At 44.1% G+C, this 24,444-nt stretch overlaps 1 protein-coding gene across 9 annotated transcripts in view; it reads left to right on the plus strand.

Moving 5' to 3' along the window:
• The window catches only part of SORCS3 (sortilin related VPS10 domain containing receptor 3), a 313,332-nt gene that overhangs the window by 104,071 nt on the left and 184,817 nt on the right, over positions 1 to 24,444 (plus strand). For all 9 annotated transcript variants that reach the window (XM_083845055.1, XM_083845054.1, XM_083845050.1 and 6 more), the window contains one exon: positions 9,654 to 9,721. In XM_083845055.1, coding sequence (XP_083701181.1) covers positions 9,654 to 9,721 — 68 coding nt within the window. The remainder of the gene's footprint in view (positions 1 to 9,653; positions 9,722 to 24,444) is intronic.

The raw sequence follows: 24,444 nt of genomic DNA on the forward strand, positions 1-24,444 counted from the left end.
ATATATAAGGTAATCAGATCATTTCATCTTGGTTGAATCTATAATAATGTAAAAATATGTTAATTGGCTAGTTAGCACTCAAACTGTTGCTTCTGACCTTTTTGTCTGTGGAGAGCCCTGACTTGTGCTCATCTCTTGCCTCCAGCACTTTCTGGTCCTGTGTCCTGCTCAGCCTCACTGACCCACGTTGCCTGCGATAGTTCCTCGTATATTCTAAACAATCAATTTTATCTTATTTTTTCTGTAATGATTTTCACATCCAATTTTCACTACTACTTAATTATATTTGCAAACACTCTACTTAGGCTTATATAAAGGCTTACAATTAAATAAAGGTTTTACACTAATGATGTTACATGCATTCAAGGTCAGGCAGTAAATGTGTGGGAAGATCTAAATGGTGGGCTTAGTTGCCTGTGCTAACCATAACGGAACAATCTGTGCATTTTGCCTTATTTCCTCTGTGCCTATACTTGTTATCTGGAAAACTGCAGCACTCCTTATTTCCCTGGGCTGTTGCGAGGAAGGGAATACGTGCAGGTTTAAGGTGCTCGGATTTGTTGATAACAACGATCCCATGGCAGGCATGGAGGGTCTTTTAACTGGTTGTTAAAAGACACGAGGGCTTGTTTCCAACAGGTACATCCTTTCCCTTCATAGTAGCATCTGTGAAACTTCAGCTTCTGGGCTGCTTCTCCTGGAGGGAGAGGGATGTTTTCTTGGAATAATATTCTGAGACAATATTATTAAATTCTGAACAATAATATTGCTATCACAAATTAATCTCCCTGCAGGTGGGTTAACTCAGGCATAGAGTGAGCTGGCATCAGAGCTGGGAATAGAGCAAAGAGGCTCTGATGCCTTTCCCTGCTCTGAGTGCCAGGCCAGTGGCCAGGCTGCACTGCTCACACGGTGACTTCTCCATCACCTGTCTCCTGCTGTCACATCAAAGGCAAGGCTCGGTGTTTTGGGAGCACAACAGGCCAGAGTTTCTGTCCTTTGGCATGGCAGCTAATTCTCCTGATCTATCAGTGAAACATTTCCTTGCTCATGTGAAAGTCTTTGGGTCATAGACATTAGGCTGGAAAGGGCTCAGCAGGTTACCTAAACCATCTCCCCTCCCTGGGAAGAGAGCGAATCTCTACCCCATGCTCTGTTCAGCACCAGTTGTGTGAGTTGTTAATCGAAGTCAAACTGAGGAAGATCAGTGACTTTTATGTGCGTATGTATACGTATGGAGTGAGAGGTCTTGAGCAGAGTCTGGAGTCTGAAATGGAAGAACAAAAACAGCATGATTTTTTGGGAAAAAAAATCAGCTTTATGGGAGTTATTTTCCGTTCTCTTTTTTAGAAACGGCTTAGGCACAAAATTCCCCCGCCTAGTTAGTTTTCTGTATGAAATCAGTCAGTCCTCAGTCCTCAAGGAAAGCCCCCACCTGTCCTTGCAGTTTATGGTGTCTCAGGGGGCTGCTCTGCCTTCCCCTCTGTCAACTTTTTTTTATTGAGAGCTGTCCTCCGAAGGTAGTGTGCCCAGCCTTAGAGTTCAAATCATTCCTTCTCTTCAGGTCCCCCTGTCAGAAGCTTTAAATTGCCCTTCAGTAGGCATGTGACTCCATAGAGTTAAATTGCTGCACAAAATCTGCTGGCTCGCAGATGGTATCAGAAGATAATTGGAAGGAGAATGGGGCTGGCAAAGTAACTGGGGCCTTTTTTTTCATTTTCTTCTTGAACTTAGGTAGAGGTGTGCACACAGCAGCTTTAAAAGGAAGAAGAAGAAAGGGGGAAAAAATAAATTAAATTTCTCAAGGCTTCAGTGGAATTTTCTTAGCAAAGGGGAAGAATTGGGAGATATGATCCGGCATAGGTTGCTGAATCAATAAAAATAAATTATGAGTTCTTCGCTATCACCTCTTATAATGTATGATAGGGGACCCTTAAATCATATCACCTCCTGCCAGGAGAGATTGTATTTATGTTTAACTGACTTACACAGAGATAAAGCTCAGGCTTCTGTTATTTTAAGCAATCTAGATGTCTTTTCTGGTGGCAATGTGTGTTTGTGTGCAGCGAGGCCGTCCGCTGGAGCTGGGACAGATTCTGGGGAGCACAACTGCGCCTTGCCAGAGCGCGGGTCTGAGCCTGGGGGCTTTACTGCCCCACTTCCACAACCGCTGCTACTCACCAGCTGGCAGTAGCGTCGGGTGCATCCCCTCCCCTCCCATGTGTTTACTCATGGTAGTCTGAAATTCTACTTAAACGTCTCCTGTGTTTTATTGCTGTCCTTAAAAAGGCAGCTAATTCACCATGTCTTTTCCCAGAGGCTCTCTCCTGAGGGGCTAATAAATCTACTAATACTTAGCTTTTGTGGAGTGTTTTTTTTCCCCCTACAAAGAGGACAAAGGCTTTTATGATCTGACCTGGTAGCTACGTTTAGGGCTCTATTTCAGCCTCTGGGACAGAATCCAGCTTCTCTCTAAGGACTGATAACCATGCTGGAGGCCTGTCTTTTATTCCTTTAGGAAGGAGATTTTAAGAAACTGATTATAGTTTAGTGTACGTGCACACACACACAAAGGTAAGTATGTAGGTAGGCAGGAGGTGTTTGCTGAAACTCAGATTTACCAGTGTGGGTTTTTTCTTTTTCCTTGAAAAAATGTTATAAGGGATATTTTCTACTTTTTAACATGCATCATGGAGATGGAAGAGTAACATGGCTGACTTGCAGACCCTGTTCTGCTAGTGGCTACAAATACCCCTCATTTGGGTAGGAACTGGAATCAGTGCTTTGGGAGGAGAATCTGATTTTTTCTGTTACTGTAAAGCATCACAGGTTCCCCTTGAGTCCTGCAGGCATTAGTTACTGCTGTGGAGGCAGTGGTACTCAGCTGCTTTCACACCTGTGGCAGGGACTCCTGTGTGTGAGGTGCCAGCAAACGTGTCCTACGGACAGTCCCTGCTCCAAACAGCTTAAAACCAAAAGCGTGAGAGAGCCTGGCAGGTTCAAATCCAAATCCAAATTGCCAAAGCAGGGAACCAGCGTGCACAGATCCTGTCCTGCTCCTGCTGGTAGTCAGGCGGGAGGACGCAGTTATGCTTCCCAGTGCTGGCTCTTTCTACAAAGCACTATAGTGTTGTTTTTCTGTAGGTTCTGTTCACTCACCCCAAGTTCTGTAATGGGAATTTCAAACGGCTGCTTTCATCCAGAGGGCACTTTTGTGAAGGCAAAGAGATCTGCCTCCGGTATCCCCAGGGAATCCATGGGAAGACCTCTTGTGGTCTGGCTCCAGCTTGTTCTGCCGCCCGATTTATATGGAAAGGAAGGAGGACGGAAAGGAAAGAGCATGCTGTGGCAGCTTTCATAAGGGAAAGTGAAAAGCAATGCAGGCAAGGGAGGATTAAAGAAGAATATCGTTCTTTTAGTTCCTAGTTTTTGTTTTGAGGACAAATTTGACAGCCTCAGCCATTTGGAGATCACAAGTTCACTGGAACATGTTTTGCTTTTGTGTGTGATCTTGGGACTTGTCTCCTTCAATTTCAGAGGGCTCTTTTGCCGGCACTGCCTGAAGCCACCCACAGATCATTGATCTCTCTCCAGAGATTAAAAAAAAAAAGTCATTTGCTGCTTCAGCTGGCATCATCTTGCTCATGCAAAAATGTTGCTCTGATTTCCGATGGGCAGGATTTGGCCTGTATTTCTTGTTAGTATTTCTGAGGTTTTCGGTGTTAGGATGTGCTGTCCTTTAAGGGTTAGTACCTGGAGATATGTTTTTTTCAGCTGTGTTCACTAGGCTAGGGAAAAGATGGGTGTTTAAGTTGCATGTGGTCCTTCTTTTGCTAATCGCTGTGTTACTGTGTGTGAACTCCGATTGTGGCTTTATCTTCCAGGTGTTGCTTGTTAGCCTAAATTAACTAAATCTGTTTAAGGGGATTATTTCAGCCATGTAAAATTTCTGGATGGAGACTTTTTTAGAATAAAATGGTCTTTAATTAGATTTTTCCTGATATACTTGCAAAGTGAATTGCACCAAACCCTTAAAGTTGATTTGGATTCCTCCTCCCGAGTGTTTCCATGTAGAGAAACACTTAATCTCTCCCTGCCTCTGGTTTCTCATCAGTAAAACAAAGATGACATTACTTGCCTTTTCTCACAGTGGTGCTGCTTGCTAAATCCATTAGCACCAGTGGAATTTAAATTCCTTATGGGGGAGCTTTGTAATGATGCTGTGTGCTTCTGGCACCTGGGGAGAGCACTCCTAGGTATCAGCAACTGCACTTCGACCTCTGGGGCAAGCGGGGATGGCGATGTTGTGTAGTGCGGTGGTCGCCTGTGTGTGCACAGGGGGGAGTTTGGTTGGACCGGGGTTATGAAGGGATTGCTTTTGAGAGCTGCTGGACCTTGAGCTAGGAAAGTGCCTAAACTGAATCTGTCTGGGATGGAGTTTTTTATTTTTTTTAAATATCAGCTTGTATGGTGCTGTGTTTTGAATTTGTGACTAAAACGGTGTTAATGCACCAGTGTTGAACAACACTTGCACAGTGACAAGTTGTTTTTTTACTCTGCCCTCTGGGAGCAGGGGAGGGGATGCAGCAGGGACACCTGACCCAAGTTGTCCGGAGGGATATTTCACCCCATGTAATATTATGCTTAGCTGTAAAAAACAGGGATTAGTCGTTCCAAAGCAGCCATTGCTGAGAGACTGGCTGGACATCGGTCTGATCGTGGAAGGCAGACAGCAATTGCCTTTTTTCCTCTTTCTTTCACTGATTAAACCCTCTTTCTCTCAAATCCAAGTTTTTCTTGCTTTTGTTCTTCTGGTTCTGTCCCCCCTTCCTCTGGAGTGGGGAGTGAGTGTCTGGGTGGGTGCTCAGCTGCTGCCTGGGGTCGACCCACCCCACACATCAGCACAGATCTGTTGAACACGTAAAGTATCCTATTGCCACATTTGAGCATTTGTGTACAAAAAGTTAGGCAGATATTGGTGTTTTTTTGCCTGATTTAGCTTTAAGTGCAGACTGTAAAAAAAAGACTTAGCAAATTCATCATCCCAAATAACTCCATTAGTTTGTTGATTTGTTCACCTTTAATAATTAATTTTATCCCTTTAAAAAGAAAAAAAAGGAACAAGAAGCTAGGGACCTCCGTAGGGCAGTGCTGCAGGCATTCAGGTCCTAAACCTTTTTAAGCCAATTTGCCTTCATCCGCGAGCAGTTTGCTGCTGCTGGTTCCCAGGAGCTACGCCCATTCACGTTTTTAATTTACTTGTTGGGTGTTTTGCTCTAATCTGAATGGGGAAAGGTGGATGAAAATTGCAGACAAGCTTCCTGTGGAGGGTGTGTGGGGCAGCAAAGGCTGCAAACATCATGGAATTATGTCTGTAGGCAGGAAATGGAGTCCGGGACCCTGCCTGCCAGAGCAAGCAAGCGAAGAGCTCTCATTTTTCACTTGTAAATTTGTTCACAATTCCTTTGTTGTGCTGTGTGCTGCCCGGTGCTCGTCCCTTTGCTCATTATTAATTACTTTCTGTAAATATGTGGACAGGGGTACTGGCGAGCTGTGTAAATCTCTGTGCTGATACACCGGGATCACTTAGAGGGGAGGCGTCTCACCAAGCAGCTCGGGGCTGGCCTTTCAGACATCTACCTGAAATGGTCGCCTCTTCTCTCTGGCTTCTGCTCTTCTCCCCCTTCTCTAATACGTGTCTCCTGACGCCACAGCATGACTGCCCATGACTTGGCACTTCTCGGTTGTTCTGAAGTTTGCTGTCAGCCTGCTGGAGGAACTGCAGTGCCTTTACGTGCTAATTTGTGGGAACCAGTTATGTATCTACTGTGGGGTATGCGCAAAGCACTTTGCCAACTTGGAATCGGCAAGATCTGGAGGAGGGTTTAATGAACTAAAGTAATTTTCCTTCATAGTAAAATTTTATGAGCACAAAAGATTGCTGCGCCACCAAACACTCTGAAGAGCTTCTGAGCACTTCTGTGATTTATAGGCTCAGAGATTCCTAATAATTTCCTGAACAATAGAAGTCCCCTCAGGGATTTCTTCTCGACGCAGAAAGAAACTTGGACTCCTATTTCTGGTCGTATTTTCTGTCATTTCACATCAGCCAAATTGTGTCAAGGCTTGAGGTTGCTCGGCTGGGCAGGCCCGGAGACCTGCTGGCCTTCGAGGAGAGGTCTGTCACGTCAGGCCTGGGCCTAGTGGTTCAGTGCCACGGCAGGATTGGGAAGTGCCAGGGACTCTTAAACTGTGTTATAGTGTAAGCCTTTGAGGATGAGTAATTGACAGGGGTTGGCGTTTTTGTCACGCAGACCTTATAGCAGGGTCTTCAGTCAACAGCGTAGTTTGTACAAAACAAAAACACATGGGAGGCCTGCGTGTAAAATACAGTGCACAAGGAAATTTTTGCGGGACTGGAATGTCATTTTGGTTCCACAGGAAAAAAAATAACTTTCTCTGATTATCCTTTCCCCGTCCCCACTTCTGCCTTGAAAACCGAAACAGTTTATTGAATTTTCAGGTCATTTAGTTTTGTGTAAGCTCAGCTTTAAATTACATTTTCCAAAGGGTTTCTATTGCCTTAAGGGAGCTGTAACTCAGCCTGACCTATTTCCCAGCTCTGTCCTGCAGGCTGCCCCTCTCTCGGTTCACTCTCAGCCAGCTGGGCTGCTGGGTGCCCCCAGGGACACCCACCTCTGGGGTCGGGGGAAGCGCCTGGTCCCCGGGGGCAGTGGGGAAATTTCCCACCTGAGCCGTGTTCCCTGGAGTGAGCACTACGAGCCTGGGGAAAAAGGCAGTTCAGCATTCATCTGACTTGAAATTAATTTTGGGGGCGTCGGTTTGATGAATGGAAACAAGACAGTTTCATTTGAGACTATACAGTTGTTTTCTTTATTTTGATTTAAAAAAAATGCCTAAGTGAAAGTTTTTTTGTTGTTTCTGAATCAATATCACCGGGAACTGGTTTTTTTATTTCTTTTCCCCAGATCAAAATCTTTTCATCTTGATTTAGGCTGAAGAGTGTGCTTTTCCTGTGGGGTGGCAATTCTACATTTCCTGCAGTTCAGGGGGAGAAAACGCTTTTTTTGTTTTGAAGCAGTTCATGCTTTAAATGTGAAATCTCCAATTTTCAATTGAGTTCAGCTTTTGAAATGAAAACCATCAAGATTTTCATGCAAAATTACTCTGACATAGAAAAGCCATGATTATATGTCAGTGTTGACAAAAACAAGCAAAGCTTCTTCAACTACAAAGTAGAAATTTGAATCAAATGTCTCAGCTTGAATCAGTGAGGGGCTTTCTTTTTTTTTTTCCCTGTCAGATTTCAGTTTTGGACAAAATTATCTAATTTTCTTTGTTTTGTTCCCTTCTTTTTCACCTAAAGCACTCACAGAACAATGTCCTAGAGAATTGGGCTCTTGCCCAGGTCTGCCCCTGCCACCCCTCTTGCGGTCACTTGGCATAGTTGGGGCAACACCATGTGGAGGTCTCAGGGTAGCTTCTTGAAATATTTTGCAAAGCTGTGTCAGAAGCACCTTGTGGAAGCAAGGCAGGAACCAGCTGTGTCTTTCAGGCTCTGATCTGTGTCTTAACCACCTGGGACACTTGCTTGGCAGTAACATTTGCTCCTGCGGTCTCACCAGGCGGTGTGGTGGGGATTGTCCTCTCACAGCATTCCCAGGGCAGGCTGTGTGGTAAAGCCTCCCCAGCCCTCTGTTCTTCAGGCTTCCAAGACAGAGTGAGCGTTACCATGGTTGAAATTCAACAGTTTTGTCTCAAAAGCAAACGGGATGGGGTGTCATCCCCCTGGGCTTGTGGTGTGGTGCCTGGCCTGGGCACACATGGTGAGCGAGTTTGTGGGCATCTTGCTGCAGGCGACTGTGCTGTGGGCTACCAGTGCCCCAGGAGGCCCCTATTTCCTGGGACCCCCCGAGATTTAGTTTCAAAGGGATGGTTATGCTTTTGTTCTGCATGCGTTGACAATGGGCAGAGGTGGAGTTTTGGGTGAAAATTCAGAAAAGCCCTACTAAACAGCGTGCTTTTACTTTGGATTTATACCCAGGAGCTGAGCAGGCTTCACCCCACTCCTGCAAAGCTGCCGTTATCCTGTTATTTGCAGGGTTTGTATCTTCAATAATACAAGGCATAGGAGATCTGAGGAGAGGCGCACACAGTGCTGGCAGGTTATGGATGCTGCCTCCAGTTGGAATTGCGATTTAAGCAAGAGTTATTCTGCTGAAGTTTGATCATGATATAGAGGCTTTGTGTAATACGTTTAGGACCGGATCCAGGATCTGCTGACCTCAGTGGGAGTCCTCCTCCTGGCTGCATGGTGATAAGGCACTGAAACTGGAAAAGTACCTCTGTGAAACCTTGCCTCAGTTGTGAACACTAAAGAGAGAGGCATTTCTGGCAAGGTACTGCTTGTGCTGTGGTGCATGGCTTCCTAGAGACTCGTGAGATATCCTATTGGAGTCCCTGTGGGAATAGGGGGCTCATCTATAAATGTCCCTCAGCAGGTTTTAGCTGGGAGCAGCCTGCACTGCTCCCATCAGTTGGTGGAAGGACGTGTACGAACCTTGGCTGCTGTGAGTGGCAGCTGGTTCTTCCTGATCTGTATGGGAAGGTGTGCGCGGGGTTTAAGTCACAATAAAAAGGGCCTTGTCCTTATTTCCCTGCTGCACAGCAACAGTTTAGGCTGACATGGGCTTGCATATGCTGACTCAAATCTGCTTGACAGGTTTCTTTTCACACCCTGCCTGGAAGCAGCTTTGCTTTTATCTTCCTCCTAAAGGTCTCTGTGTAGGGAAATAAAGGGAAAAATGCAATCAGGGAAGGGGAAGTGAATCCAGCAGAAAAAGGGATGCTCAGAGCATCTTTTCAAAAGCTATTAAGTTGGGCACCGACTGCATAGTCACGTACCAAGGTCCTCGATTTGAACAGGTCTCTTCCCGGTATTATGCTGACGGTAACAGACTGCTGCAGCCTCTGTGATATTGATTAATCCTTTGGCATTTTTCCTTTCTGCAAAGCTTTAAACTCCTCACCTAGCAGACTCTCAGCTGGGAAATCCAAATGAAAGGTGTGGCAGGTCCCATTGCTGTGGGAGGAGGAAGAGGGAGGGAGATGGGGCCTTGGAATAGAAAATTTCCTTCTTGCAACAAAGCTCATTTTGGGCAAAATGGGCTCTTTTTTCTGGATTGGGATCTTCATAACCAAATTTACCACTTCTTTCCATGGAGACTAAGTAGTTCATGTTAGCACCTTGAGAGAAACAGGAAAACGTCGAGTGTAATTTCTGATTTGGCTGTTGAATTAAGAAGGGTTCATCCCAATTCCATTCCTGCCCTTGAATAACCATAGATGTAGAGAGGGCAGCTCGCAATGTTCAGTTAATTCCTGGTGGCATTTTTTATTTCAAATGCAAAACATCTCAAGGATTAAAATAAATGTTACTGGTTACATGATGCATTAAGCTAATGATTTTCTTTTTTAAAACTTACTTGATCCTATAATACGGTAACTTTAATGGATAAATGCTAAGCTCTCCTTTGGGTGATTTCAGATGCCTTGTATATTGTTACACAGTCTAAAGAAAACCCTTTTTTCTTTTTCCCCTTTCTCCTCCTTCCTCCCTTCCCCTTCCACAGGTGATTCTCATTCTGACAAAGCTCTACGACTTCAACTTGGGCAGCGTTACCGAGAGCTCGCTGTGGAGGTAAGCAGGCTGCAGAAATCACAGCAACTGGCACGGAGGGGGTGCATGGTGCCTCTTGTAAAACTGGAGGCTGAGCAAGGGAGGTCAGAGTCGACCTGGGGAGGAGATGGGAGGGGATCTGAGATAACTGTGAAGTTGAAAAGGGATGCATGATTAAGAAATAATTGATTTAAGAAAGGTCTGCAAATCAGACGCTTTCTTGATGTAGGGCATTCCCCTGCCACACAGAGGAGCTTGCTTTTGTTCTGTCCTTTTTGAGCATCCTTAAACAAGGCTCTTCATTCCTCAGAGCCTCTGCCATGGTGCTGGCAATGAGAGCTGGCTGTGTAGATGGTACTGTGTTTTCTGGAGCAGCGTCCAAGATGGTGTACGACCCTGTGCCTGGTATGAGCTTAGCTGGTCTTAGCCATGTTCCTCAGCCTTGTGAGCTAAGATGGTCATCTTGGCAGTGAATCGGTGTTGCCTGGGGCTGTGCGGACAGTAGCCATCCCAGGACTAGAGATCACAATGATGGGCTGGTGTCTTCTCCGCTCTGGGTAAACTCAGATAACGCCACGTGCCTGCCGTGCTCCTGGTCAGGTGCGGGAGAGGGAGTTTCCTGGCTTGGGGAAACATGTTGCTGGGTGGACTGTAGATGTGTTTAAAACAAACAAACAAACCACACACACACAAACAACAAAAAAACACACGTAGAATACCCCTATGAATAAGCAGCCCAATTCTTTGACTTCTCCAAATTTGAAATAGTTTCTACCTGCTGGGGATTGCTCTCCCTTCTCACAGCCCAGCTGTGGTGTGGGAAGCATATGTCTTTAGCAGAATTGTTACTTAGGTGTTTTTTACTGTCAGAACAACAACAAAAAAAAGGGCGTAGGGTGGGGAAGACACCAGTGCTTTGTGTTAGATTTACTTTTTGTATTACAGTTATTGCTCAACCTCCAGAAATTGTAATTGGTGGTGCTGTCAGTGCATTGTAGCTGTTGCTCCAAGTCTAAGCAGCTTCTTGCAGGTGGTCTATTGTCCTTTCTTCCATGTTAATTTAGAAGCCTTTGTTTGGACCAGATTTTGGGATTGTTGTGGGGTTATCCTCATTAATGCATTTAAGGGTTAATTGTTTAGTAGAGCTCTTGAAACTTCTCAATTTGCACAGTAAATCCAAAGCCTAATTGCACCGTACCATGGTAATCTGCAAAAGTATAAATAACGGTGCAGCTAATAAGAGAGAACACCGTCATTTCCACTTATCCTGGTACTTTTCAAGGTATTTAAGCCTTGAAAACTTTTGCCTCTTTACCTAACAAGTACAAATGGCACTGTGATTGTACTTTAAACGTAATTGCTAAGCAATCTGCTCTGCATAAATAATGTAACAAGCAGCCAAATCCTGTCCTAATGCTGATCTCAGAGCAGCACCTGAGCTCTGCAGAAAGGTGACAGCAGCATCACTCTTGGAGCTCTCCCAGAGTGACAGAAACGCCGTTCATCTGTCCAAGTGAATGTATCAGTTGCTTGGGCATCTGGGGAAATGCCCTGTTCTGTGTGTTTCGGTCTGTTTTGGGATGCTTCTGCCTCTCTTCTGTGGTGAAACAGGGGCTGTTGGGGGGTCTGGAGACTCAGGCTGAGAACAACATTCCTGGGTTCTCCCAAGGTTTGGGAGGAAATTTCAAGGTAAAAGCTAGCAGGTAGAGCTCTTGGGCTCTAAACCTTAGTTTCCCACCTGGAAAATTCAGGATTAAACCATCCTGCAGTTTAGAGGGAAGTGTTTTTTTTCTTATTTTTATTTTTTAAGAGAACAGCTTTGATTTTCTGTTTGAAAAGATGTTGTAGCAATACAAATAGATACTATGTGGAAGAAATAAGCCAAGAGAGATTCCTTTTTGCAGGATATTCTGTTCCATTTATACATGAAAGCCTCTGAATCTCTGCATTATTTAAATAGGTACTTTTCAATATTTTCTCTATATTTTTGAGACCCTGAAAATTTCATAGGGAAGATCTGTCTTTGCAGAGTGAAATTACATCTTCTGGTCATATATTTGCTTTCCTTGGTTACTTTTTTGTAGACTCCTTCAAAATCATCTTTGAGCCCCGGGAACTGGGTGGGTCACAAATTGAATGCAAATATCAATTAAACATCAGAAGGAGGTCTGGAGAGTTCCACTTTTTCTACCTGTTTTCTGGGACTGTGGCTTGTTTGTTTCTGCCGACTCAGAGCTCTGTCTGTCTGAGCAGCAGTGCTGTGCGGTGCCTCTTCTGAGCGCTTGGCAAACAGTTGCTTCCGCACGAGAGGGGCGGTTTTTGTGGCAGAGAGCGGTGAATCACACAGCAGTGCTTCAGAGGATGATAAGATAGAGCAGAGTGGAATGCAATCTTCAAATATCATCTTGCCTCTGCCTGCCTCATGCATCAAAAGCTTTTGCTCGGTCCCCCCCGGCTTGTAGCATGAGATGCTTTGATGCAAAATGCTATATAGGAGAAATTTCTAATACCTGCATTTAAATACAAAGACAAGCGAATCAATATGAAAACATCCTGAATGTAATTAAAAAAGGAGCAAGAGAGAATGAAAAGTTACATTGGAAACTGCTCCTCTATCAGGCTGATAAGAATTTAGACAGAGGAAATGCTAGTCAGCATTTGAATGCAGGAGCACAGACTGCTCTAATAAGTAAATCCATGTTTCTGAGGCCAAAAATATCACCGAAAAAGCCTCCATTGCTAGTGAAGCAGCCAGCTTCAGGGAGAAACACACGCATCCCTTCCCCTTGCGAATGTTGCTTTTCTTCTTGGTCACAAGAGATGTCTGTCGGTTGGGGGTTGTATTTTTTTTTTCCCCACCAGGTGAGTGGAGGTGATTGTTTTCCTCCCATAAAAGGGATCTACCTTGTTGCAATTGTACTCGTGATGGTGCGAGGCATCAGAATTTATGGGGAGAGGTCTTTTCATACGTCAGGACATACAGCTGTAAAAATTAGGTTACCTTTTCAGGCATGTAAGGCTTCATCAGTTCTCATTGCCTAGCAAGGTATCCACGTGGCTGGTTGTTGAGAATCCAGCTGCCATCCTACCTGCTTTTAAATAAAATTTGGATTAAAAGATAGACCTATGGCTTCTGTAGAATTCTGCGTGTGATCGAGAAAATTTTATGGGTGGGGTGGGGGAAGGAAAACATTCCTCCCTCTTAATCCATAAGCTCAGATGTTTTTGATTTGAAGTGCTGCTGGGGAGCATTCAGTTCCCAAACCCTCTGTAGACCAAGGTCCCTGCACCAAAGTTCAGCTTCCACGGTGAGCTGTGATCACGCAGCGGTGATCTGTCATGGGATATGAACTGCTGCTGCAAAGAGAGGCCGCTGCTTCATGGGAAGGTAGTCTGAGAAGGCACCCCTCAAACAGAGGACAAATGAGAGGGTTAGAGATGCAAAATACAATGTCTAAAAGATGCCACCCACAGCCGAGGGTTGAAGGTGAAAGTTTTTTTGCCTGTTTTTCTGTGGAAAATCCCAGGCAAATTTTATTAGGAGGAGAAGAGAGGGGAAAAACTCTGCTCAGTGGTTTATTTCTTCAAATGCATGTGTTCATAACACTTCCAGATGAACACAGGAACTGTGACTGTGATAAATGAGTCTTGGTTTCAGACGTGTGCTGTGCTCAGATATAATATATGGGGTGCTCTGTAGGCTGTATGCTAGGCAGAAAGTCCTTTCATTAGTTAATCTTGTTGCTAGCCAGTTGTTTCCTTCTCGTGCTATGAGTGTGAATAAACAGGAATCTATTGAGCTCCTTTTCTTATTCTGTGGGTCTTCTAGATTTCACAGCTTTTTACAAGCAAAGGAAGAGTCTTGTGGTGATTTCCTTGCTTATTGCTAATTCTGTCTCCTATTTTAGCTGTACATTTCTGAGCTGGTTACATCAACATGACATTCTGGATAAGTGTTTCGAGTCATGGCAATATTGAAAATGTTTTCATCTGTTTTAGCCGGTGTAGGATGAACAGCTTTTCTTGTAAGATAACTGGAATAAAAACATTATTTTTGTTTTATTTTTCTTCCTTCTGCTGTCACCTAATTTTGTACCCAGGAACAGTCCTAATTATTTGGATTGCAGTAGCTAAAAAGCCTCTGTCCCAAGGGAACTTTCAATCTCAGATGAAGACAAAGAGACAACAGGCGACACAACAGACAAGAGAAGCCCAAGCTAGCAGGGAGGTATTTATGATCAATGTGATAGCCATGACTGCAGCACATCAGCTAATTAGGCAGTAGGGAGTAGTTCAGATTTTCTTCCAAAGTGCAAGCACTTGCATGTGTCAGCTCTGAGTCCCTGCTGCCATTTTACCCGCTGTTGATGGCTCCCCTGGAATTCCCATCCTCTGGCTGTGGAGCCCACTAAATTATCTGATGGTATATAATGCTGGCCCGGGCATTAACCCATACTCAAAATCATGACTGACTCTTTCTTCTTAAGAATCTAGAATGTTACTGAAGGTATTTTTACATATATTTCTTCTTGTCTTGTTGTTTATTAACCAAGAAATTAGGTTTCCATGGCACCGCTCAAAAATCCCCAAGCATTTTTTTCCTCTTGTGGCTGCTATGCCTGAAGAGATTGGTTTGTCATAGCCTGTGTGTTGAGTTGAAAAACAAACAAGCAAAAAAAATAAATCACTTTCAGCTTTTTACTAGAGGCAACTGCAAAACAGATCAGCTACAACCCTGAGCTTGGAGCTGAGAAGAGTAAAACCTCTCAGCTTGGTTGCAAGCTGCCTTCTATCTTGTATTGTTCTTTCGGTGCCATTTGAATTACCAGAGGGCTGTGTGTTATTTTTCCCTATGTCCTTGCATTTCAGCTTCATACGCTGTCTGGTGGCATCAGGCCACCAGCGTCTTTTGGTGTACCTCTAGCCTCTTTTTCCTCTGCAAAGTTGCACTGATTCACTCTGCAAAGTTCACGCTGATTTCTATGTCTTAGGTTTGTGTGCTGTGAATGGAGCTGGCTTCAGGTAGGGCAGGTGTGAGATGCCATGGCTCCCCTTTGGGAGCAGGGTTTAATCTCCCTGCTCCAAACGTAGCTGTCTTCAAGATAGGTGAGTAAGAAGGGAGAGACCAGGAGATTCAGTGAACATGACTGAAATTTTCATGTCATCCTTTGTGAAGCAAGCTAATCTTGAAACAGCTCATGGCACAGCCAGAGCTTCATTAAGAGAGTTTCTGGCCCAGTGGCGATGCATTATTTAGTCTGTGGGGCTGAGAGGGGCAGTGTCTGCTTTGTGCCATAACCTCTTGCTCGGTACCAGTCAGGTTCCACACATTTTGAAATGGAGCAGTGTGGTTTCACTGAAACTCGCTGTATTGAAATGCAGTCTCGAGACAGCCACCATGACCAGCTGGCATCTCCCTGCAGTAGTGTCAAATTTGATTACATCTATTGTTTTCCACCATTACGCTGACAGCATGCATTTTAGATATATGCTGTTTTCTGCAGGACTGTATTCAGGCATAAAATTAATGGAGCTGGTTTTCAGAGTAGTAATGCCTTCCTGTTACAGCATCTAATTTGGCATTTTTAACAACATTGTAAAGTGCAGAATTCATCTGCTGATTAAAAGAAGGGCTTCATCATATCTGCAATCAGCTATCAGTGTGTCAAGGGAAGGAGCCAGCTTGAGTGTGCAAGCACATCCCCGATCTCTTGGATTCAAAAACCAGGGTCTCCAAGAGCTTAGTAACTTCACTGTTATTTATTAGCATGTATAAATTACCTAGCTCAGTGGTGGCTAGTTTTCTCAGGCCGCAGGAGTCCCTGTCAAAACCTTTGGGGGTTGCAAGCTGCTAGGTTCAGACTTTCAGACTCTTTGGAGAGCTAAGGGAATGGGACACTGGAGGAGAGGAGCGTGAGTGAGGGTTGTTCCACAGGGCTCCCAGCACCCCAGTTGGGATTCGTGTGGGACTACAGCATCATCCCAAAATAATTCAGTTCTTTATCTCCAGTGCTCTTGATGATTTATATTTTCCCCGCAGTGGGTGACTCAGGTGTCCCTGGCTCAGTGCAGCCTGCTGTCAGTCACGAGATGCCATCTCAGGCAAGGGAGCCGTGCTTCCACTGCCGGGAGGTGCACAGTAGCTGCCTGTTGGCCCACTCCTCAGCTAGCTGCTGCCAGATGAAATCGTGGCTATTTAATAAAGAGAAGTTCCTTGGACCAAAGAGCTATGTAGTTACTACCTGTAAAGAATGGAAAATGCAGCATTCCTGAACCGAGTGAGAGTTTCTTCTTTGCTCTCGTGGCTCAATGCCTGCTTGGCAGGTCTTGTTCTCGTGCTCGAGCTGACTGATCAGGCCTGGCAGGGGCTCCCGACATCTGTGCTTGTCCAGCTGTGCACGTGTTGCACCAGGCACTAAAGCGGGTCCTGCCTCGTTCAGAAAGAGGAGCAGGAGAGAAAGCTTGGCAGGTGGAAAGAGTTGTTGAGTATCCGCCAGGAGAGAAATTAATGGGTAAAGGGCATTGCCTTCGGGATGCTGTAGGGATGCTAAATGTTCACGAAAGGCTATGCATATAATGGCTTTTCTGCACTCTTTTCATAACTATTAAGAGCAATAAAGAGGTGGCTTAGCTTCCTTGTGTTCCCTGGTTTCAGGGGGTATCTGTGACAAGAGGGTTACGAATTGCTGATTATTAGATGGTGATAACCATTCACCTTTGTATCCCACTGTACAAGTGAAATCATTTGAAGTAACTAATTATGACCTGCTTCAAAATTACTTTTCTGGTTTGAGGTGATTCATTTTCCTTCTGATTATGGCTTTCTGGAGACTTAGGTCTTTTATTTGTGTGGACTTCAGAAAATGTATATATGGGATTGTTTTGATTTGCTTGGGCTGTGTGTCTGGAAATGAATTTCCATGGGATTAAAAAAAATAAAGTTCAGAGTGGAATGGAATAAACCATAGGGTCACCCCTCCTTGAATGCCCCAGGTGGTGTCCAGAGCATATATTTTTTGCAGTTCAGAATTGAAAGAGATGCTACTGTTGCAACAAATGGATAAAATCAGGTAAAAATGCTTTAAACGTTTGTTTTGGGAACCAATAATGAAAATTAATAGGCTTATTTTAAATTCAGGACTATGTTTTAGTCAGGTATACTCAGTAATGGTAATAGAAAATGAGGTGGCCTTTTTATTTCATTTTTTGTTTGACTAACTTCTGGAGAGAAGTTTCATCTGTCTCCTTCCTGTTGCTTCCTTAGCCCTATTACATCCCACAGGGAATAGTCGTGTTAACACCTCTGCTTTCTGCTGCTTCCTTGCTTTAGTAAGTAATAAACTTAATATTGCCTCAGAGATGGAGGGAGCCAAGAGAGGCGATGCAAAGTCATGCAAAAAGTAGTAGCCCAACGAATGTGAGTCTTAAAGCCTTCCTAAATATCTTTGGGTGGTGCGTAGGTCCAAGTCCCACCCTTGTTTATTAAAATGCCTTTGTCTTGTTTCATGGAGCTTATTTGTCTTTTGTGAACCAGCCTTCTGGATGGCCTATTTGTTGTGTCTCTTAATTGTTCCATCAGTGACCTTTCTGTGGGGGTGGAGATTTCATCAGACATGGGACCTTTTGGTTTTATTAATTTTTTGTTTGCCAAAAAAGCTCTGAGACTAATTGCCAAGACTTCCCAGAAGATATTAGTTTACAAATTTTAATGACACTTATGATTTATTAATGTGCTTCCCCCTGCATCTGCTCATCCCTATTCCTTAGTGGAATTCCTGCTGAATCAGAGAGAATTAATAAAAACAAAACTGCAGATTGTAATGGTGTTTTAGCTAGGCTGTTAATTAAAAACTTTAAGCAATATTCAGAGTGCTTTATTCATATCTGTGATTCTCTGAAGGCAGAGGTAAGTCTTGGCTTTGACTACCCTTCTGCCCCAGAATCTCAACTTGGTGAGGGTGTTGCATGTCAGTCTGCGGTGGCAGCACAGATTCACGTTTCGGTGTGCTTGCTGCTCAGGGTGTGCTTCATCCACACATCTGTTGGAGCTTCAAAGCAGGGCTGCTTTGCTGAATTTATCAACTGCCAGACTTGCAGCTTTGAGAGAACACGTTGGCCACTGATGGTGGATGTTGCAGCTATGTTTTTGTGAGGAACTTGTGTGTTAGATCTAGAAAGGTCATTTGATTGTACATCAGTTTTGGTCTTATAAATTATTGGGTTATTGGGATGTTCCTGTTAATAAGTAGGCTTGGGAATTTTGGGATACATTCTGCTTTCTGGGTAGAAACCATTGGGGAAAGAGGAAGTGAATTAATCAAGTTTCAAATTCTTTGAAGGAATGTTTTTAGGACCAAGGTGGAATTCCAGGTAAAATGGAGAAAAGAGCAAAAGTGAGTTTTGTTTTGCATCCATTTTCTTACAAAGGTGAGAGCGCTAAGCAGCCATCTCTCTTTTCTTCTCTTCCTGGTAACTGTTGAATTATTTATACTCTACTGGAGAGCTCCAATTGGAGAGACTGCAAATCTCTCCAGGGAGAGGCTGATACTAATCTTATGTGTGGAAGATCCAAGTTCAAGCCCTTGCTCTGAATGAGTATAAAGGGAAGTGCTTTTTTATTCCACAAGTAATTAAATTGTGTAACTCATTGCTACAGGATGTTGTGAGGCAGAAATAATAAAAAGCGTAAATGGATTTCAAAAGGGGACTCAGTGAATTAATGGAGGATATTTCTGCTGGTGGCTGTTAAACGTGATAGTGTGGCTGTAGCCTCTGGCTTACAGTAATTATTTTATGATATGGCATTCAAGGAAAAGACAGGTCTACAGCCTTTGGTGCGGTGTTGCAGAAACATCATCCATCCTTCGTTATCTCTTCCTCAGTAACGAGCTATTCGTGTTTCAGGTGCTCTAGTGGAATAGCCTGGAACTGTACTGAATACATGATACACTACAGCATTGTTGTGGTTCGACTCTCCAAGTCGAGAGAGCTGGGGGAGAGACCATGGGAAGAATCATGCTCTTTCTGCTGTTCCTTAAAATTTCCCAGAATGTTCTATGACAGGTTAGTGGGCAATACAGATCCTTGATCTGACCTATGGTGGCTGTATTATGCAACTGCGGGATTTGAGTCTTCCACATCATGGGTAAGTTTTTCATCCATTGCCCAGCTGGCGGCTTTGATGTAATTGAATTTTCCAGCCAGTCTTTTCAGCCAGATCCTGTCTAGATCTCTAGTCTTTCCATTCAAGAAAGTTAGATGATGGAGAGGGAAATGTAAGATAATGAATGCCCAGATATGTTTCTGGTGTTGATGCAAGCCTGAGAGTCTCAGTGTGAGTTAATGAAATTTGTTGGCTGGGGGAGGGGGAAGAGGAAGAGAGAGGTTTTTAGAAAGCCAGAACTGTATGGCTGCCCCTGATTTTGTAGCTTATATGATGATGTTTGATGTGGTTTTTCTGTCTTTGAATTAATTTATCTGATTATGGGCTCCTCAATAATGGAGACATGCTATCTCATCACAAACGTATTTTGGGCTGAGATCATGTTCCCAGGCATATCTAGTCCTGGGGAAGGTGGCTGGGAGGGCCAGGGGGAGCTTTGCCAAAAGTGAATGTTGTCTTGAAGTATTGCAGCTGCTATGAATTCATCTTGTCAGGGTCTTTACTTCTCTCTGACAGGTAAAAGGTGTTTGTAGTGCTTTGCCTACTACTAGAAATGTAGCAAGGCAGCGTTCAGGAGGGATTTTGTAGCCAAGAACCTGCTGTTGCAGATCCTGTGGGTGTTGTGACTGTTGCTGCATCAGCAGAGATGCGTCTGTTAACAGGAATTGGCTATTCCATCCCTTCTTTATCATTTGGAACAGCGATTCCATTGCTCTCATTAGAGAGCTGCTCCTTTTGTTGAGTTATCTCATCTTACATTCTAATTAGATTTGGATACTGACTGCAAAACTTTTTTTGCAGGAAGCCACACTTAAAGGTGAACTTGTTTTGGCCTTACTAATGTCTTTTTCTGATCGCTTTTTACCATGCAGAGGATTTTCATTGGCACAGATTAGTAGCAGATACATTCGACATGGATATGTGCCAATATTAATGAAAACCACACGTTAAATTCACTTATAAGTATGCAAATAGATAATTGCAAAATAAGGACTTTCATAATAAATCACACAAGAACTTTCATACTAGATCAGATCTGGTAGGGCTTGGAAAGCTTGAAAAGAGATGCCCAGAAAAGAAAATAAAAAAATCTTATAGAATTAAGTGGTGTGGATAGGATCTCTAGTAAAGCAAGGGATTGGAGCGTCTCTAATGTGAGGAAAGGCTGAGAGAGCTGGGACTGTTCAGCCCAGGGAAGAAAAAGCTTAGAGGATCTCATTAATGTATGTAAATACCTGAAGGGAGCATGTAATGAAGATGGAGATCGGTGCTTTTCAATGGTGCCCAGTGACAGAACGAGGGAATGGACACAAACTGAAACACAAGAGGTTCTGTATGAACATCAGGAAACAATTTGTAGCGTGTGGATGACTGACAACTGGGAGAGGATGCCTGGAGAGGTTATGGAGTTCCCATCCTTAGAGATTTTCTAAAGCTGTCTGGACGTGGTCATGGGCAGCCTGCTCTAGGTGGCCCCACTTGTGCAGGGAAGGGTTGGACCAGGTGACCTCCAGAGGTCCCTTCCAACCGCAACCGTTCTGTGAGCCTGTGAAGAACAAAGGAAAATCAGACAGGTTCGGAACAAGTGGAAGACTTTGGTTCTTATGACAACATATACTTAATCTATGGATCTCCTTGCTGGAGGATATTTCGGTAGCTAAGATTCACATGGGTTCAAGTGGAGGTTCAGCAAGTTCATAGAAGCAAAAATATAGTCAAGGACTATATTACATGTGAAGACTTCAGAGGATTTTTTGAGCCATAGATAGCCTCTGATCAGTTATATGGAAATACACTTCCACTTACTTTCCAGGCAGTCGGGGCTGGATCAGGAGCCAACACAACAGGTACCCGCACCGTGCTGTTTCTGTGTTGGTGCCACCTCACGGCTTGCTGGGGGATGCAGTTTCCCTGTCGACACCAAGCCTTAGGCTCTACATCGGTGTATGGGATCTGCTTCTCTTTGAGTGAGCTGTTCTTTTTCCCTCTCCCTCTTCCCCTGACTTTTCTTTTCTTCCAATTAGGCTTGGGACCAAGTCATATAAATCTTTGCTTTCTACAGTGGCTGGTAGGATTTAGTACTTTAACATGGGTTGTGTCTGTTTATATTGGTGTTTTATTATGTTGTGTTTTTTTCCCAAATGCTCTGCCATTTTATAATGTCTATAAATAATCTGAAGGATGGAGAAACATTGTTAAAAAAAGATGCAATAAATCTTTCCATCTTTCTTTGAGTCTGCTCTGTCTCTCATTATCTCTGAGGTATGTTCATTAGGCTTCTAATGAAGTTAATAAGTGCACAGTATCAAACGGTCACTTCTCCAAGTAATATTTACAAAAAGCTACATTCCCCCAGCCTGGAAGGTAGCCTTTGACTTATTTGCTTATCACATGTTCATCTGTAAAATCTCTCAGTTGACCTTTTACAGTATATGCCTGACCAAGAAGTAAAAAGGAAAGCTCCTATAAACTAGGGGATCATAGGAACCTGGTGCATTTTTACATGTCGGATTTTTACCTCAGAATAAAAGCTGCAAAAGGTTAGTGAGACAATCCTGTAACTGGATTATTAGGGCTTGTTTCTGGATCTTTGATGGCCAGTTACCATAGGAAATTGCCTCTGCTAATGTTAGTAGTTGGTTGTATCCAGTTGTCCCTGAGGCTTACTGCCCAGGTGTCTGAATCCAGCACCAGGCTGTCGGCAGGAGCTGGGCGTTTGGCATCCCACAGGTCTGTACAGAGATGCAAATGTGGTGCTGCACTGGAATAGTTCAGGGATATTGCACCATGATAAATCCTGAGATCTGTAACTGGACTGTTAAATTGTCCTGTATGGATCTCACAGTTCAGCTCAGAGGGTCTGTAAGGAAAATAATAGGAGACTGGTTAAAGGAAGGTGGCTGGGCTCTTAATGCCAAACCTTTCCCCAAAGTCAGGTGCTAGTTTTGCGTGGGGGTGAGATGGGTACTGTGAACTTTGTGTGTGAGTTCTGGTATGTTTAATATGTGAATGTCTCTAGCTGTCTGTAACTACTGCCAGGGGTGAGGTGCTTCATGATGGAGTTGGTTGGGCTAAATGGATGTGTGCAGCTCAGCTGTGCCCCTTCACAGCCCAGGGCCTTGCCATGGACTCACATACCTTGGGGTGGCCTGAGTTCGTGCACTGTGCTGTGCAGGTAAGTGGGGCAGGAGCAGTGCCATCTGTGACTGCAGAAGGGGAATCTGGCAGCACAAGTTTGCACAAGCACTGGGAAGTTCAAAAGCTACCCGGAGAGCTATGGAGAAGGGAAGAGCAACCCACCACTGGAACAGGGGGTCAAAACTTCAAATTTGAAGCTCTTAAGGAGCAATTGGTCCCACAGAAAGAGAAATGCACTTACTGTCTATCCTCCTGCTTCTCTTTCTCTGAAATGTTAGAAATAGTAGTGCTTTGCTCTAAGAAGGAAGCCTGCTTGTCACTGTGGCTGACTGTCAGTCCTGGAGAGGGAAGAGCAGCAGGTTCAGAGCAGAAGTCAGGAACAGCATGGGGAAGAGTCACCTGCATACAGGATTTAGGCCTTGGGGCCCGGTGTGGGAACAGGAGAATCGTACAAGTTGACTCAGCAGCAGAGCATGTATGTGTTCCCTGAGGACTTCAGCAGACCATGATCCATCCATTGGTCTTGGACAATTACTTCAGGGATCACGGACAAGCTTGTTGACCTTTTGAGGTGCCTCAGATACTGGTCTCTGTAAAGCCGACGTGTGGGAGGACGTTACTTTCCTTGGGTTACTTGTAGCTGTAAGCATGGCTGAGAAGAGCCAAGGCAGGCAGATCATCCGTTAAAATGTAGGGTTTGAGATATAATGTTTTATTGCCATGGAGTAGTTAAAGCTACAGAGTAAGCAGCAGACCATGGTACATCATTCACTGTGTCTCTAGCAGAGTAGAGAATAAATGCCCCATGGAAGATTAAAATCCCATTGGTTCTATTATCTGTAACCAATAAAGGCAAAAGAGATGTCAATGAGGAATACAGTGTTAACACAGCACGTCTAGCTTTGTACCCACAAGCGCACGTTTTCTATTTTGTGCTAGGCAAGGGAAACAAAGCAAAATGAGCTTTCTTTTTCTTTCTGGAAGAACACGTAGCAGGGGAGTTCGTGGTGGACCATCTGCCTCTGAGGATTTGGAGCGTGCTTTGTGCCAACACCACCTCATCATAGGGGCAGAGGGGTGTTATTCACACCATGTGGGAAGTTCATGTCCTGTCTTGTGGCATTTTAATGGTGATGAGCAAGAGTCTCACTGTGTAACATGGTTCTTTTGAGTAGTGGGAAGATATTAGAAGCCCATATTTCCTTGCTGGAAGCACTCCTTTTTTATCTAGTGAAAATGGACTTGGTTTGTCTATGGGTTAGATATATATAAAGAGGATGAAGTGAGTGGGCTGTGGCCTGGCTTGATTGTTTTGCTGTGTCTGATCCAAGCAGGGTACGTGCACTCTGCTGACCATGGCTCACAAAAACTTGTGAGCATACTGACAGAATCAGAGCTGTGATTGTGCATACACTGCAATGGTGCTTTACCTTGATTTACAACAGCAAAAATGTTCTGCTTTTGTGTGTCTGCTCCCTGAGTGTCACTGGGCAAGGTACTTTGCAGGCATACCCACTGGGAAATGAAGCAGCTGATTTGGTACTTGCACTGCTAGGAAGCTCTTGAGGCGTGCTTGGCGATGGTGTTGCTGCAGCTGAGGTCTCATGGAAAAGTGGGTTCTTGAGTTCTTCAGTACAGGCACCTCACGTTTCCATTGTTAAGTCTTTGTACAACTTGCAGGAAGCTGCGGTAAAAGCCTTTGTTCCTCGGGCTTCTTTCTTGTGCTACCTTTACCTCAGTCTCAGTGGTCACTGTTCCTTCTCATCTGTGTGACAAAAATCATTACAAATGCTGCAGTCGGCCATGTTACGAACTCTTATCTTTAAAAATGACATTCATAAAGGTTAATAATTGGAATGAGCTCTGGCAGTTACTAATTAGTACCATTACACAATCAGCTCACATTCTGGCAGCATTAGGCATACTTAATCAGTCAATTATCATTGATCTCAGAAAGTGCTTCTCTAAAGTTAGCGTAAGGTGCCTTTGTGAGTGGAAGAAGGGAATTTGACAACACCACAGTGGCCAGGCTGCTGGGAATGTACGGTTTGAGGGACCAGTGTTGTACACCTGATTGTGATGGATGTGAATTAGAAATCAGGCGGTATAGAATCACTTTCAAATAGTGGCTTAAATAGGTCCTGCTAGGAAGGCTGTTCACCTTAAAGGGACTGTCTTCTCCTTGCTTAGCTGTAATTCATGGGCCAGGTGTTTCCAGAGCATTGCACTGAGTCTCCTGGCCATTTGAAACACTAGGGAAGTTCTGGGAGAAAGCTGACTTTGGGGAAAATCAGTTTAATGGCTTCGCTGAATTTCAGTTAATGTGATGACTTAAAAGCTTTCTGAAGGACTGCTGCAGTGTAAGGTATTTTTTTCTTCATGTGATTAATAATTCTCACATTAAGGAAACTGCAAACAAGACTGGGAGGCATGGGATTTCCCT

The sequence above is a fragment of the Anser anser genome (genome assembly GCF_964211835.1).
Source record: "Anser anser genome assembly, chromosome: 7".
Classification (NCBI taxonomy): domain Eukaryota; kingdom Metazoa; phylum Chordata; class Aves; order Anseriformes; family Anatidae; genus Anser; species Anser anser.